This window comes from Bubalus bubalis, chromosome 3, assembly GCF_019923935.1.
Source record: "Bubalus bubalis isolate 160015118507 breed Murrah chromosome 3, NDDB_SH_1, whole genome shotgun sequence".
Classification (NCBI taxonomy): Eukaryota; Metazoa; Chordata; class Mammalia; order Artiodactyla; family Bovidae; genus Bubalus; species Bubalus bubalis.
This window is the reverse complement of record NC_059159.1, coordinates 173,980,228-173,995,226: the sequence shown is the minus strand read 5'-3', so window position 1 is coordinate 173,995,226 and position 14,999 is coordinate 173,980,228. Positions and strand designations below refer to the sequence as shown.

At 53.6% G+C, this 14,999-nt stretch overlaps 1 protein-coding gene across 1 annotated transcript in view; it reads left to right on the top strand.

Annotated features, from left to right (window-relative positions):
- SNTG2 (syntrophin gamma 2) overlaps positions 1–14,999 on the top strand; it is a 119,836-nt gene that overhangs the window by 58,053 nt on the left and 46,784 nt on the right. The window contains exons 5-8 of the mRNA XM_044940575.2: positions 8,553–8,596; positions 8,709–8,750; positions 12,280–12,367; positions 14,334–14,425. Coding sequence (XP_044796510.1) covers positions 8,553–8,596; positions 8,709–8,750; positions 12,280–12,367; positions 14,334–14,425 — 266 coding nt within the window. The remainder of the gene's footprint in view (positions 1–8,552; positions 8,597–8,708; positions 8,751–12,279; positions 12,368–14,333; positions 14,426–14,999) is intronic.

Sequence of the window (14,999 nt, the reverse complement as noted above, 5' to 3'; positions counted from 1 at the left end):
TTCCAGCAGAGTCACAAAGCCCGCCCTTGAAGAGCTTGCAGGGCTCAGTGGCCCCTGTGTTTAGATCGAGGGTCTGCAAGGAGAATGAATCAAGTTGTTGCTGAACTCGGAGTGTATAGTCATTTCTGGATGACCATAACCGTCTGGCTGGCTGATTAATGATTGAGGGAAGGGTTGCTCAAATCTGCTTGTGAACATTCTTAGTTCTTTTTTGTAAGTAAAATTTTAAATTTGTGGGTATGAATATGTTTCAGAAAAGGATGAGAACAGGGGAATGAAAGGTTGTTGCTGAGCCGTGAAAGACACTGGGATTCTTGGCCCCTGGAGGAATTCAATCCGGGTCCAGTGACAAGGCTTGATCGCTCAGAGCTTTTGTGTAATAAAGTTTTATTAAAGTATAAAAGAGATAGAGAAAGCTTCTGACATAGACATCAGAAGGGGGCAGAAAGAGTGCCCCCCTGCTTGTCTTTAGCTGGGTGTTATATAGCTACTAGCAGGCTGCTAATTAGAAAAAGGAGATGTCTCAAAACTCAGAGCCCTCACGACTTGAAGAAACACAGAGTCTGGGGTAAATACACAGTTCTTTTTTTTTTTTTTTTTTTTTAAACTTTACAATATTGTATTAGTTTTGCCAAATATCGAAATGAATCCACCACAGGTATACCTGTGTTCCCCATCCTGAACCCTCTTCCCTCCTCCCTCCCCATACCCTCCCTCTGGGTCGTCCCAGTGCACCAGCCCTAAGCATCCAGTATTGTGCGTCGAACCTGGACTGGCGACTCATTTCATACATGATATTATACATGTTTCAATGCCATTCTCCCAAATCTCCCCACCCTCTCCCTCAGTTCTTTAACATAGCTTACGACACACATTTCTGTAAGGAAAATGCGTTGGTTAGCTCAAGGTTTGAGAAAGTTCAGTTCAGGTGGAGCCAGGTGTCGTCGTGGCAGCACAGAATTTAAGAGAAACCTCCCTTTAATTTTGTAAAGAAGGAAAAAATCTAACACTTGTGGTTGGCTTCCTCCTGCCGTTTAAGAGAGAGAAACGTGTCTGCCACACATGGCCTATTTGCTCCATTTGGAGACCCCTGGCCTTCCTGCCTGTTACCCTCTCAGGAACAAGATTAAAATCAGAAAAAGATTGCTCAGCTCAGGAAGAGCATCTCCCTTCCCTGCGGAGGTGTGAATGGGCCGAGGCGGCCTGCAGGGTGACAGGATCACCTCCTCCGTGTCTGCGGGCCCCCTGGGTCTGGCCCCCTAGGCAGGGCCCGCATGTGCAGACACGATTCTCCCGGAAAGGAGACTCTGCTCTCCAGCTCCAGGAAGCATCGCGAGCATCTCAAACCCAGTGAGTCTCCCAACCAGGTCTTCCTCGCCTCCTGCACCTCTGGGTCCCGCATCCCCCCACCCCGCCCAAGCCTCCTCTCCATCCCCACATCCTGCCCCGGCCAGGCTGGGGAGCAGCCCCACCCCACGCCAGGGTGCCCCTTCATCTGCTGTGACCGTCCCACCCACACCCTCCTCTCTTCACTGTGGGTGTTCTACACCCTGCACTCCCGAATTAAATGCTCAGTGAGCTGAGATCTTGGGCCCGGGATGGCCTCACCAAGTTCACATGTTCAGGGTTTGGCTCAGGACACGTGCGTCTTGCAGGTGGGGGGACCCTTGGCCGAGCTGCCCCGCATGTCAGTGTCAGGAGGGCCCTTAGTGTGCAGGAGCCCAGGCTCCGGGAAGCTGTCCACACACACGAGGCGGGTGCATGAGACGCTGATAACCCAGTAAACTGCACCCCACCCAGTAGCCCACCGAGCTAGGGTTTCTCCTGGGGGCGAGACCCTCAGGGGCGGGGCTGGGACCCTCCCGCAGGGCTGCGCCTGGCGTGGGCCCTCCCTGAGGAGGCAGATTTGCAGTCGCCCCAGAGGGGACCTGGAGCTGGAGGGCTTCTTTCCTGCTTCACGTGGGGACCAGAGGGGTCAGCATCCTGACGTCCACCTGGCATTGCATCTAGGGATTGGGCGGCTGGAAACCGTTCGGTTCAGTTCAGTTCTGTCACTCAGTTTTGTCCGACTCTTTGTGACCCCATGAACCACAGCACGCCAGGCCTCCCTGTCCATCACCAACTCCTGGAGTTTACCCAAACTCATGTCCGTTGAGTTGGTGATGCCATCCAACCATCTCATCTTCTGTCGTCCCCGTCTTCTCTCGCCTTCAATCTTGCAGTTTTTTCAAAAGAGTCAGTTCTTCACATCAGGTGGCCAAAGTATTGGAGTTTCAGAGGTCAGAGCACAATATAAAACCATTTATTCAGTTATTCATCTGCAGACCGACCCGCCTGCTCTCGATGGCCACCTTGTATGGATCAGACTCTTCTGGGCATTCCCGGCAGACACTGCCCGTGTACACTTGTGTCCAGTGGGAGGAAACTGGCCGTCAGTGAAAAGATCATAATACACATTCAGACAGTGACCACTGCCCTGAAGAAAATTAAACGACGCTGGGGCGTGCCGAGCAGTGGACGGAGCATCTCTGTTGTTACAAGGTGGTCAGTGGAAATCTCTCCGTGGATGATGCTTAAGCAAATATTTGAATCAAGCAGAGTAAGGTGTGAGCAGGCCCTGCCGGGCAGCATCCCACACGCGTAAAAGGTGCAAGATGAAGGGTCGATGGGCCTGTTTGCTCAGAAACAGGGGGAGCCAGTTGCAGAGGGTAGCTGGGGAGGAGAGGAGGGATGGAAGGCTGGGGCAGGTCCTCAGTGTCTCGTCCTGGAGAGGGACTTGAGTGTTGTTTATGAGTAAGGGGTTGAGGGGGCCAAGAGGGGTTGTTGGGGGGTGGTCCAAAGCAGGGTCAGAAGTTTTACATTAAAAACTGCTCAGGTTGCTGTCCAGAGAATGTTCCAGTACCTGGGCAACGTTGGGGCACCAGCCTTGGAGCTGGGGGAAAGGCGCAGGGAGGTCACGTGCCCAGTTGTGGCTTCACTGTCCGTGCCACAGGGTCGGGGTGGGGCGGGGGCTCCCACGTTGGCGGACGTCGGCCCTGGGTATGTGGTTGTCACAGGCGCTTAGACACTGTGTCGCTGCCCTTTGCCTTCTGGTGGCACGGCCTCGAGATCTGTCACGCGGAGCTCGGGGCGCGGGGGCTCCCGGGCTGCGAGGCCCCCGAGGCCTCGTGCGCTGTTTTTCTCCAGCACACTCACCTGCCTTTGGTGTCTCGGGGCGCAGGGGCTCCCGGGCTGTGAGGCCCCTGAGGCCTTGTGCGCTGTTTTTCTCCAGCACACTCACCTGCCTTTGGTGTCTCGCTTCCCTGAAGTGCTACCGCCAGACAAGCCCGGTGATGAGCTTCTTGCCGCACCTGTGAGATTTCTTTACTTAGTGGATTTGGCTGATTCAGTGTGAAGCTTTCTCTTCCCCTTGGTCCTTGCCTCCCCTCTGGTTCTGTCTCCTCCATCTACACGGCAGCTCCTGCCTTGGCGTTCCTTCTGAGGCCGCGTGCCCTCTGTCCCCCGAGGAGTCCACGTACCAGGCTTCAGGAAGTGGGCGACCTCTTCAGGGAATGCCGCTGTTCACAGCCCATCCCAATCATGTCTATAGTCAAAGTTTCTTGTAAAGTGAAGAGAGTGTTTGTTTTTACAAGCATATCATTGACCTTCCAGGCCTGCCCTGGTGGCTCAGCCGCTGAAGCGTCCGCCTGCCGTGCGGGAGACCCGGGTTCCATCCCTGGGTTGGGAAGATCCCCTGGAGAAGGAAATGGCAGCCCGCTCCAGTATTCTTGCCTGGACAATCCTATAGATGGAGGAGCCTGGTGGGCTACAGTCCATGGGGTCGCAGAGAGTCAGACACGACTGAGCGACTTCACTTTATCAACCTTCCGGCCTTTGGTCTGCAGCTGCTCTGATGGTGGTTCAACCCCCTTTGTGGGCTCCCTGGGAGGGGAGCACATCGCCTTGGTGATGACCCCCCAGGCCCTGGGCGGGTCCCTGTTCAGGACCCAGGACAGAGCCAGCGCTCCCTGGACTGACTGCTTCACGGGTGGGACCCTGGAGAAGCCCCAAGAGCAGGCGCTGGACGGCAGCCTGCTGGTCGCCAGGCAGAGCTGCACGGAGCCTGGTAGGACGCTGGCAGGGAGTCAGGCGGGGCTGCAGAGCCTGTGGGAGAGCTGTTACGACACCAGGACTCCGCTTCTGCCCAGCCACCTACCACCCTCCCCACCCTGTCCCCGCGGGCTTCTCCCCATGGGAGTCAGCTGTCAAGGAGCCCAGAGCTCTGGTCCTCCAGGCCTGCCGCTGAGTCCCCCCCGCCCCATCCCACGGCAGCCATCTGCTGCAAAAAGTCACAGGCGGGGCAGGGGCTTCTGTGTTCCCCCACCACCAGGTCAGCCATCGCAGCGTTCCCACCTGCAGCCACAGTGGCTGGGTCTCTGCGTGGATCCAAGCAGGCGTCCCTACCAAGTCTGCTGGCTGAGGGGCTCCACACACCCTGCGTGTCCTCTAAGGATGGAACCTCAGCACAGCTCTTCAGACTGTCATCTTTATTTTCAAAGTTGGTGGAGTTTTCCCCCGTTTTGAGCCAAGAGTGAGTGATAGGAGGCTGGACGGGGGCTTCCCCGCCCCTCTCCCCCCAGCACCCTGTCTCTCGGCACCTCTGGGTCAGGGTCTCCGTCTCCCCACTTACGCTCCTCTTGCAGCACCACTCGCTCAGGGTGCTGGTGAGCTCCGCACTGCAGGGCAGGCTTCCTGGATGAATTACCTTAACCCTGAATTACCGGAGGAAAAGCTCGTCTGGATCGCCTCAGATGCACGTGCTGGCACTCTTGTCTGCTCACAATGTGTAAACTTCAGGTGGTGAAACGGCTAAAGAGTCGGCTTAGATCATTCTTCACCGACAGCAAGAGGTGACTGACACGTCAGACCGGTGGTAATTTCCAGAGCAGGATGCTGTGGTTCATAAACAGCAGACCCCGCCAACGGTGGACCACACGGTGGAAGGATGCTCTGGGCGCTCGGGTCTGTGAAGGGCAGTTTCTCCTTCTCCGACTCTGGGTCACAGGAACACGGCTGGAGTAACCAGCACCAGCAATTCTGGGCTTTATAGTGAGGACCAAAGAGCTTTTCCAACAAAGGAGCTAGTGGATCACACACGTTTGCAGTGAGTGTAGAGGTGTGCCTAACATTTTCTGATAGTTCACCCCTCTGATCTGAAGTGACGCTTGTGTGGCGGAAGGCTGGCTCCTCCTGGGGGAACACCTGGTGTCTGCTTGTCTGCGGAGCCAGGATTGTTTGGGTTATTTCAGGCCGGCCCGCGTCCGCACAAGGCGCACAGCACCTCCATGTAAACGTGGGGCGGAGTCAGTGCTCCCCAGACTCCTGCTTTTTAATCTGAGTATTCTGTACCATCTTTCAGTATAAAAATCCCACCCCCGTGCTGTGGTGGAAGGTGAACACGTGTCAGGAAGCAGGGCTCCTCGGGAGTTGAGGGCGGGGCAGGGGCTGTGACCACAGCGCCCGTGACCCCTGCTGGGCGATGGCCATGCCCACGCGTGACTGGTCCTGGCCTTAAAGGACTCGGCGCTTGTGAAGGACGATGAAGTGGGTGTGAGACACCAGAAACACTGGATTTCCCTCGTTATTAACCCAGATTCTTGGTGCAGTTAACACTAAGGCTTTTTAGGAAGTATTATCATTTTCTAATATTCCCCAGAAGTTTATGTGAATGAATATTTAACATGTCTGAATCTTACTAATTAATTTGCAGAGAAAACAAATTATTTCTGTTATAACACAATTGTATAGCAAAGAATGATTAAATTCGCATAACCTCACATAACACTAGCGATAGCAGTTAATTTGACTTGAAAAGGCAAGTGTAACAAACATAGACTGTCTCCTTGCAGCTGGTTTGCATGTTTGAATATTTATGTGGATCAAAATAGATTATGGTATATTTCCATTTTACATCCTGATGTAATGACAGGGTTACCACAGAAATAAGCTGGAACCACTTTCAACTGAAACCCACTAACCTGTCTTAATCTGACCAAAAAGTTTATTTTATTTAGGAACATTAATTAAAATTTTAAATTAAAATCAAACTTCCATGATACTGTTTTATCATCCATTTTACCACTTTCCCTGGTGGCTCAGTCAGTTAAGAATCCACCTGCAATGCAGAATATGTGGGTTTGATCCCTGGGTCGGGAAGATCCCCTGGAGGAGGGCATGGCAACCCACTCCAGTATTCTTGCCTGGAGAATCCCATGGATAGAGGAGCCTGGCAGGCTACAGTCCACACGACTGAGTGACTTCACTTTCACTTTTCACTTTCATGCATTGGAGAAGGAAATGGCAACCCACTCCAGTGTTCTTGCCTGGAGAATCCCAGGGACGGGGGAGCCTGGTGGGCCACAGTCCGTGCGGTCACAGAGTCAGACACGACTGAGCGACTAAACCACCACCACCAATTTTTTTTTAGGACTAAAAGTGTCCATCAAAGGGACAACACTTCAAAGATTTGATTGGAAAGTTTTTAAATTGGCTCTTTTAAATGATGGAGACAGAGAGAGAGACAGAGGTCTCTATCAGTAGGTCTCACCTAATGGGCAGTGGAGGTTTTTCTGGGCAAAGTCTCTGTAAATAGTAACTTCATTCAGTTCAGTTCAGTTCAGTTGCTCAGTTGTGTCTGACTCTTTGCGACCCCATGAATCGCAGCACGCCAGGCCTCCCTGTCCATCACCAACCCCCAGAGTTCACTCAGACTCACGCCCATCAAGTCAGTGATGCCATCCAGCCATCTCATCCTCTGTCGTCCCCTTCTCCTCCTGCCCCCAATCCCTCCCAGCATCAGAGTCTTTTCCAATGAGTCAACTCTTCATTAGTTACCTAAAATACCATCGCGTTTAGTCGTATAAAGATTTTATTTTATTTTCAACAAAATTTAATATAGTTAACGACTAGAACTAACATTAACAATTGACATTAAATATTTTTCTGGAATTTAAAGAATGCCACTGTTAAAAGAATAGCCTATTACTTGGTTTTCAAAATTTAACCAAAGACATAAAACAAATCTAGATGAAGGCAAAAGATACCTGTGAAAATGGGCTCTGTGTGGGTCTCGGCCGTCACCTGCGCTGTGGCTGCTCCAGGCTTCTTGGTTCTTACTGCGGTTGCGAGACGCCCTGGGCAGTAACCCTGAGGGAACTTTGAAAAAATAGAGGTTATCTACTGATAGGACCTGGAAATTACACAGCAGACCTGGTCACACAGTGAGACCAATGTCGCTGGCAGAGAGAGAGGGCCCTGGGGGCCTGTTTTCACTGAGGTGGGAGGGGGCTTGGGTTTCCAGGGATCCCTCTTTGTTGGTCAATTTAAACATAAGAGCGGGAACTTAAAGCCCAGGAAGAGCAAAAACAAGTGTCCCAAATGATCAGTTACTGAAATCAACCCAGATGTCTAAAACATCTGAGCTGGCAAGGGGCAGGGGTAGGGGGTTCCCGGCTCTGGTGTGTGGATGACAGTGTGATGCTACAAGCTGGGCCCCTCAGAGGGGGTCCCTGGGAGAGCAGAGCCAAAGTCAGGCACTTGCATTAAAGAAAAGACAGCTGCCAGGGTTTACACTGAAAAATGCTTTACATTTGGTGCAAATTTGTTCAGTCTTGTTAAAAGGAGGTTTCTTTCTTCCCCTATGATAATAGAAAAATTAAGTGGAAATATGCTATAGAGATTATACTCAAACTGTACAATGCAAAGGTTTTCTTTCCTTTTGCCTTTAATATTCTGGGAACATTCCCTTTAATTAAAACAGTCTGTGTAAATGTGTTCCAAAGAAAGGGGGAAATCCTAAGGGACTTCTATAATTCCTATTTTATTGTCTGTGTCGACTTAATGGAAAATGGGGATCAGACTTTCCACATGTGCAATGAAATCCTTCATTTGTGCTTCTCGTTAAACAAGGCTCTGTGTTTGGAAAGTAACTCTCTTAATGTGCTTAAAATCAGCTGAATGTGTAGCTGCATTGGAGGGGCTGGTGATGTGACGTTGCATTTCCCCACACCCGTGTACACATGTGCACACACACATGCACACAGACACATGTGCTCACGTTCCCACATTACACATGCATGCGTGTGCATGAACGTGCACATGTGCACACAGATACAGTCACCTGTGCACACACGCACACATTCACCCACACAAACTCCCACATGCACACACATCCGTATGCATGCACACATATTCACACATGTGCACACACCATACTCAATGTGCATACCTGTGCACACATGCACAGACTGCCTCTCACATGCACATCCACATGCGTGCACACACACACACGTGCACACACAGATACCCACACTCACACATGTACCCACAGGCACACATGCATACATTAACCTACACAGGCTCCCACGTCCACGTGCATGCACACACACGTGTGCACACACTCACACACCTGCACACACTGTACCAGTTGCTACATACTCTGCTTCAGCCACCACCAAGGAGCACGATGTCTCTGAGTCTCTGTTAACACTGTTGCCCCTTTTACGACCCTGCAGCCGACCAAACAGGGATGTTGTTCGTAGGGGACGCCCTGCTCCAGGTCAGTATCTTGAACTTCAGTCCTTAGCTCTGTTGCATGTTAGTTCCTGTTAGTTCGGAACTGAGACTCATCAATTATTATCCTCAAAATTCTTAATTTGTCATCTTTTCAGGTTAACGGCATCAATGTAGAAAGTGCAACCCACAAAGAAGTGGTAAGTGTGTGGGTTTTTTATGGATATTGTTCTTTTTATTAGATATTCTCTTATTCTAATTATTTTGTTTCTATACATGCATTTCATGCATGTGTTCATAAGGGCCTCTCAGATGCTGTAAAAGGTAGATTTGGTGGCTCCTATTTTGAAGATGGGGGCTGAAATTCAGGGAGTGAGGAGCCCTCCCGGGTGGCCCATGTGGAGCCTGTGGGGGTCCCTCTGGCTTTGCGTGCTCATCACCTTGGAGGCCGTCTCAGGACGCTCACCTGTGGCGCACATCTGGGATGCTGGCCCGTGGGCACGGGGGTCACAGGCTCTGCCCCAGCACCTTTCATCTCAGGACGCTCACCTGTGGTGCACGTCTGGGATGCTGGCCCGTGGGCACGGGGGTCACAGGCTCTGCCCCAGCACCTTTCCAGATGTGAACCTTGGCCAAGGTCGGGTCAGGCTCCACAACGCAGCATATTAGTGGTTCATTACTAAGAAAGATTCCTTTAACTCTCTCCAGGTATGGAGTAAGATATACGGGCTGGATGGGACACGTAGTTTAAGGTTTAGGTTCAAATGGATGACGTATAATTTATTTCCTAAACCTAACATATATCAGTTCTGCAAAATTGATATCAGTTCTGCAAAATATTTATCAATTTGTGCAAAAGCTTGCTTTCTTAAGGTGAGAATACACACAGTAATTCAAAAAGAGACAATGCACAGCCAGGTAACTCTATCCCAGCCCCCTGGAGGGGGAAAGCATTCATCCAAAAGAAAAGCTTCTGAGTAAAAGATGTGTAAACTTAATACACAGAGCTATCCCAATATTTGACTAATATAAATATACCTTTTGGACCAAATTATCAAATTATAAGTCCACAGTCTTATGTGATACAAAAGCCATGCTTGAATCAGCGTGGCTAATGACATACACAATCTCAGCTTTTCAGGTTCATGAAGTTCATAAAAATATTAAATTTGTAGAAGACCTCATAAATCACACAGTTTCACACCCTCATTTTTCAGAGTAAATTCTAGATTCAATTAATACTAAAAGGGAGAAAGGCAGTTCTGCTCAACAAAAAAGCTGCACAGCATGAACTCCTGCCTGCGCATTGCCTCCTGCCTGGGCAAAGCCTCACTGCTTCAGCGTGACAGAAACTGTCGAAGCCCCGCTGTTTATGGCACCAGTGTCCCCATCCACATTGACACATGAAATTGGAGCGGACCTGGCAGGGAGGGAACTTTACTTAATTTTATTGAGCAAATTCTGAGAGCTCTCACCATTCAGAGAGGAAGGGAAATCAACGTTTGGAAAATTGCTTGGTCTGACCTGCACGCAGAGGTTAGTGATGGCAGGGAGGCGGGGACGCTGGGGTGACGGGTACCCCTGCGGGTACCCCGGCCCCGCTTGTCTGCCTTGGAGCCCCCAGCGCAGACCCCAGCCTAACGTCCACGGAGGCCAGAGTAGGGTCCATGCTTGATCTTGAAGGATCTCAGAATGAGAGATGGTGCGAACTGCGTTTCTATGCAACATGGTCAGAATTTTTTTCAAAATAGCAAATGTTAAATTAACTTCTAGTCCAGTATGGCAGTCCAGGGTCTTAGGTGCTATGAGAGCCATTGATTAACAAAATTCCATAATCACCAAAAAGGCACTGACTCATTTCGTGAGGCCTCCTTTTCAAGTTGAAATGGGTTCTTTTTTATACGTGTTTTAGTCACGCACAGCTACTTTGCTATCGCTAAGGTCTCAGGCCAGATCCTGAGTTCTGCTGGTGTTGAACTCAAGAACCCTTAGAAATAAAGCCTTCCCTTGTGTTTAGAAAATGGTAGAAGCAGAATCTTCCAGATTCCAAGCTGCAGCCCAGCCCTCACGCCTGAACCCTCTGAGCCCCTGAGCCCCGCCCCCAGCATCTCGCAGGTGTGGATGCAGTGGTCACTCAGCAGATCAGAGCTGTGTTTGGCAGAAGGTGTTGCGGGAGCGGAGGCTGGTTGCTTGCTTCTCCAGGTGTGCGTGTGCGTGCGTGTGCATGCACACACAGACGTGCAGATCCGCGTGACAGAAGCAGTGGGTGAACCTGACCCTGGAGAGAGTCACAGATCTCAGGCCCTTGCTGTCCAGGTGACGCCCAGGTGTTCACCGTAAAACTCCAAGAGCTGAGGACCCGGCAGCTTCTGTGGGGGCTAAGCCCTCCCCGGGTGTGGCCCCCACCCTTGGACACCCACACCCACAGGGCAGGGCATTGCCTGGGGGTTCCTTCACTTCACTGTGGGAGGAGAGAGTGCGGTGACCCTGCACTTTGATCAGAATCGCCTGGGGCCACTTGTCCCAGGAGACAAGTGTCAGCTGGGAGGGGCTGAGGTGGTGCGGTCCTGTCTCTGGGGCCTCGGCCTGGGCGGAGGGTGGTCCCAGAGAGCCCCCAGCCGCCAGGCCGTCCGAGCAGAGTGTCCGTCTCATGCTCACGGTGCTGTCCTGCTCTCCCTTCGCTCAGCTGACCTGGGCTCGTGTGTTCAGCGGGGTTCACAGGCCAAGGCATGGGGGCGGGGAACGTCAGGGTCTGGGGGGCATGGGAACGTCCCCGGGTGAGAGGAAAGGCGTTCCTGGGTTCTCTGGGCAGAAGCCGGTGGCTATGCACGTGAGGGCCAGGCAGGACGCCCTGCCCTGGCACCAAGGTCATTTGGAGGCATCGGGGACGTGTCCGGGGCGGGAACACTTATAGCTGCTTATTTCTGGGCTGTGTCTGCTGTGTCTGGATCGAGTTGGCCTAACTGACAGGAAACACGTCTGGCTTTCAAAGCTGTCTCCAGAGCTAACGTGGGGAGCTGTCTGTAACTGCACATGAAGGCCTGAACCCGGGGGTGGGTGACCTTGTAACCGAGAGGGGCGACGTGATGCACTCGGCTTCTCCAAACCAAAGGGTCGTTTCAACTCCGAAGCTCGTGTTTGTAGTTTGCAGCATCACAGTGGATGCGCGGGCCTGTGTGCCAGTGTCTGAGATTTGGCGATTGGTACTCCGCGTGGGTTTCTCCCGTGAGTTTGGTTCCAGGCGGGGGGGTGTCTAGTGTGCGGGGAGCCTGGCCTTGGGCCCGGGCCGACTTTTGCACCTGTATGTGGATGAGGCACGGAGCTGTGTGCCTGGGGACACACCGCATCCGTTCGTGCCCCCAGGGGAGGCTTGCAGAGCTTCCAGAGTCTCAGAGGTAATTGTGAACTCTGGCTCCTCGAGAGACAGGCGAAGCGTGTAGCGGAAGTGGAAGTGTTAGTCGCTCAGTCGTGTCCGACTCTCTGCAACCCCATGGACTGTAGCCCGCCAGGCTCCTCCGTCCATGGGACTCTCCAGGCAAGAATACTGGAGTGGCTTGCCATTTCCTCCTCCAGGGGATCTTCCCAACCACGGGATAGAATTCAGGTCTCCTGCATTGCAGGCGGATTCTTTCCCATCCGAGCCACCCGGCAAGCCCTGGTGGGGATGCACGCTTTCTTTCCGTGGTCCCTCTGTAGTGGTAAAGTGGCTGTCCTTTGTCACACTGACAGGTGCATCTTCTGAAAAATGCTGGCGATGAGGTGACCGTCACCGTCGAGTATCTCAGGGAAGCACCGTCGTTTCTGAAGCTCCCGTTAGGTAAGTGGCGGGGCTCACGGGTGCCGACAGCTTCCTCCTCACCTGTTGTTTTTCCTGAGACGTCCTGCTGTGTAACATGCCTGCAGCCTCTTCAGAAGCAGGGATCCCCACGATCAGGATGCTGTGTGCATCCTGTTATCTCAGAGGGATAGACAGACAGGCTGCCCACACTTGTCTTCTGGCCACACAACCTCGGTGGGACAGTAAGGGGGGCGTGAAAGAACACGGCCTCACTCTTGGAGCTGCTCCTCGACGGCCTGGACGCGTTGGTGTGAAGACCTGTGAGTTCATCAGGTTCCCCCGAGCCCGCTGGAGCTCTGCCCGTGCAGTCTAGTGTCAGAAGGGAAACCGGGGTGATGGGCACCTGCTTCACCCGAACTGTGCCAGGTGCCCTGAGGGCGAGCCTGTAAACAGGCTCCTGACTTTTCAGGAAGAAAACTGAGATCGCAGAAGTAACTTGCACGACATCCACTGACTTTCCTCATCTGTGAACTGGTGGTAATGATCAGCAACCACCACACCAGGGGCTTGTGTCTCGGAGGAGTGACTGCAGCATCGTGGCCGGGCTGTCAGCTCCGTCCTCCGCGACACGGACGCTGGCGACACGGGAGGGACCCGTGTGCATCCTGCTCCCTGCAGGCGCACGCCGGTGCTCGCAGCCCCATCTGGGGTGGGGATGAGGGCGGTGTGGGGCCCCTGCTGAAGTCCCCTCAGCTCCGGCCAGTGCCTGTCGCTCGGGGACTTTACCCCGTAAAGTCAGGTTTTGTCACCTTCCAGGAAAGTGGGAAATCTGGATTTTAAAGCAGTGTCTGGGTTTTGATTAAACAAACGCATGTGCCGGTCAGACTTGGCTTCCCAGCTGGTCTGGAGTTTTTGCCTAATATCACTTATCCCCCAGTAGTTGGCTTTTGATGACTAATGTTGGCCTTGAAACTCTTCAAGCTAAAGGAAAACAAAGAACCTGTGATCCAGGCAGGCAGCAGCTCTGACCCTCCACGACCCGTGGGGCCCTTCCCGTCACGTCTGAGAACAGGACAGGCGGGGCCCCTGGCTCTCTCCCGAGATCGCCCACTGGGTGGGGGGTGGGGCAGGGGCGAGCCTGAGCTTGGTGGCTCCTGGGTCCTGGGGCCACTGGCACCCAGTCTGGCATCTGGCGAGGGGTCCGGACACGTGGTCGGGGCTGACGTGGCCGGAGACTCGTGGCCACGCCTGTGTCCACGTGCAGTGAGCACTGGTCTCACTGCGCCCCCTGCTGCCCCCGACCGCCCAGAGCCACAGGGGCAGGCGGTGAGGGACGCGTGGGGACAGGCCCGCGGGCTGGGGGCATGGGGACTCCTTTCCGTCCCTGAACTTGCTGAGAGCGGACAGAGGGCTCTAGATGGACTCTGACTTGGCCACCCCCCATCCACCGGGGTCCACGCCCCAGGCCCAGCCATGGCTCCCTGCTGAGTCCAGAGCTCTTTTTACAAATAACGCTTTCCTTGAACTCACCTTCTTTGTCTTCCTAGTTTTCACTAAAGCAGCTTGCAGTGAAAGATAATCAGAACGTGTCAAATGAAGAAATAATATCCAAGTTATCATCAGAAAGTCAACAATAACTTAGGAAATTAGCATCGTTATCCTAGCAATGGGGAGTGCAGTTTCGTGAAGCCGTGGGGGCTGGGGATGGGCCAGGGGAGGCTGCTGTCTCCCTGGCCCTGGGGAAAGGCTGACCTGCCTGCCCCCTGCCGAGCTTCCCGTGGGCCCCAGATGGGCGGCTGGCCGTGCAGCGGGGCGAAGGCCGCGCTGGCTTGCAGCCCAGGGGCCAGTCTGTTCTCTTCCAGACCTGGGGACGGCTCACACCGCTTCGGGTTCTAAGTCCATCCTGTTCCCGTCCGCTTCTCCCAGGCTTGTCGGGGACCCGCCGGGTGGACCTGCAGGTAAGCCCCTGGAGCCCTGTCTGCAGCACAGTCTGTATTGTTCACAGGGTCCCCGGGACCATCCAGCCAGCCGGGCAGCGGGGCCTCCTCGCCCCTCTTCGACAGCGGTCTGCATCTGAACGGAGCCTCCAGCAACACAGTAAGCACGCGCCTCCTATCTCCTTTAACCAGACTGTGTGTGGTTCCCAAGCCATTCCTGGTGTCACCTTGTGTGTGTGACAGCTTTCCTGTGTTCTCACGTGGAACCGAATTGTTAACCGCTCTCCACCCAGGTGCTGCCTCTCCCCTCCCCTCCGCGAGCAGGAGTCTGCTCAGGGCTTCACCCCAGGCTCCGTGTTCTCTTCCAGGCCCAGGGATGGCTCACACCGCTTAGGGTTCTAAGTCCATCCTTGTTCACATCCAGACCCCGGCTGAATGTTTATGACAAGTGGAGTCTCAGGCACACCAGTGACCTGAGCAGAGTCTTGGTCACACCAGCTACCTTATCAGGTCCAGATCCCGGCCGAATATTTATAACAAGCGGAGTCTCGGGCACACCAGTGCCACCCACCCAGACCTGAACCTGAACCTTGTCGGGCCCGTCCACACCCTCACCCGCTCCGTCCTGGCGCCCCGCCCGCACCCTGGTGCTCCGTCCTGGCGCCCCGTCCACACCCTCACCCGCTCGGTCCTGGCGCCCCGCCCGCACCCTTGTGCTCCGTCCTGGCGCCCCA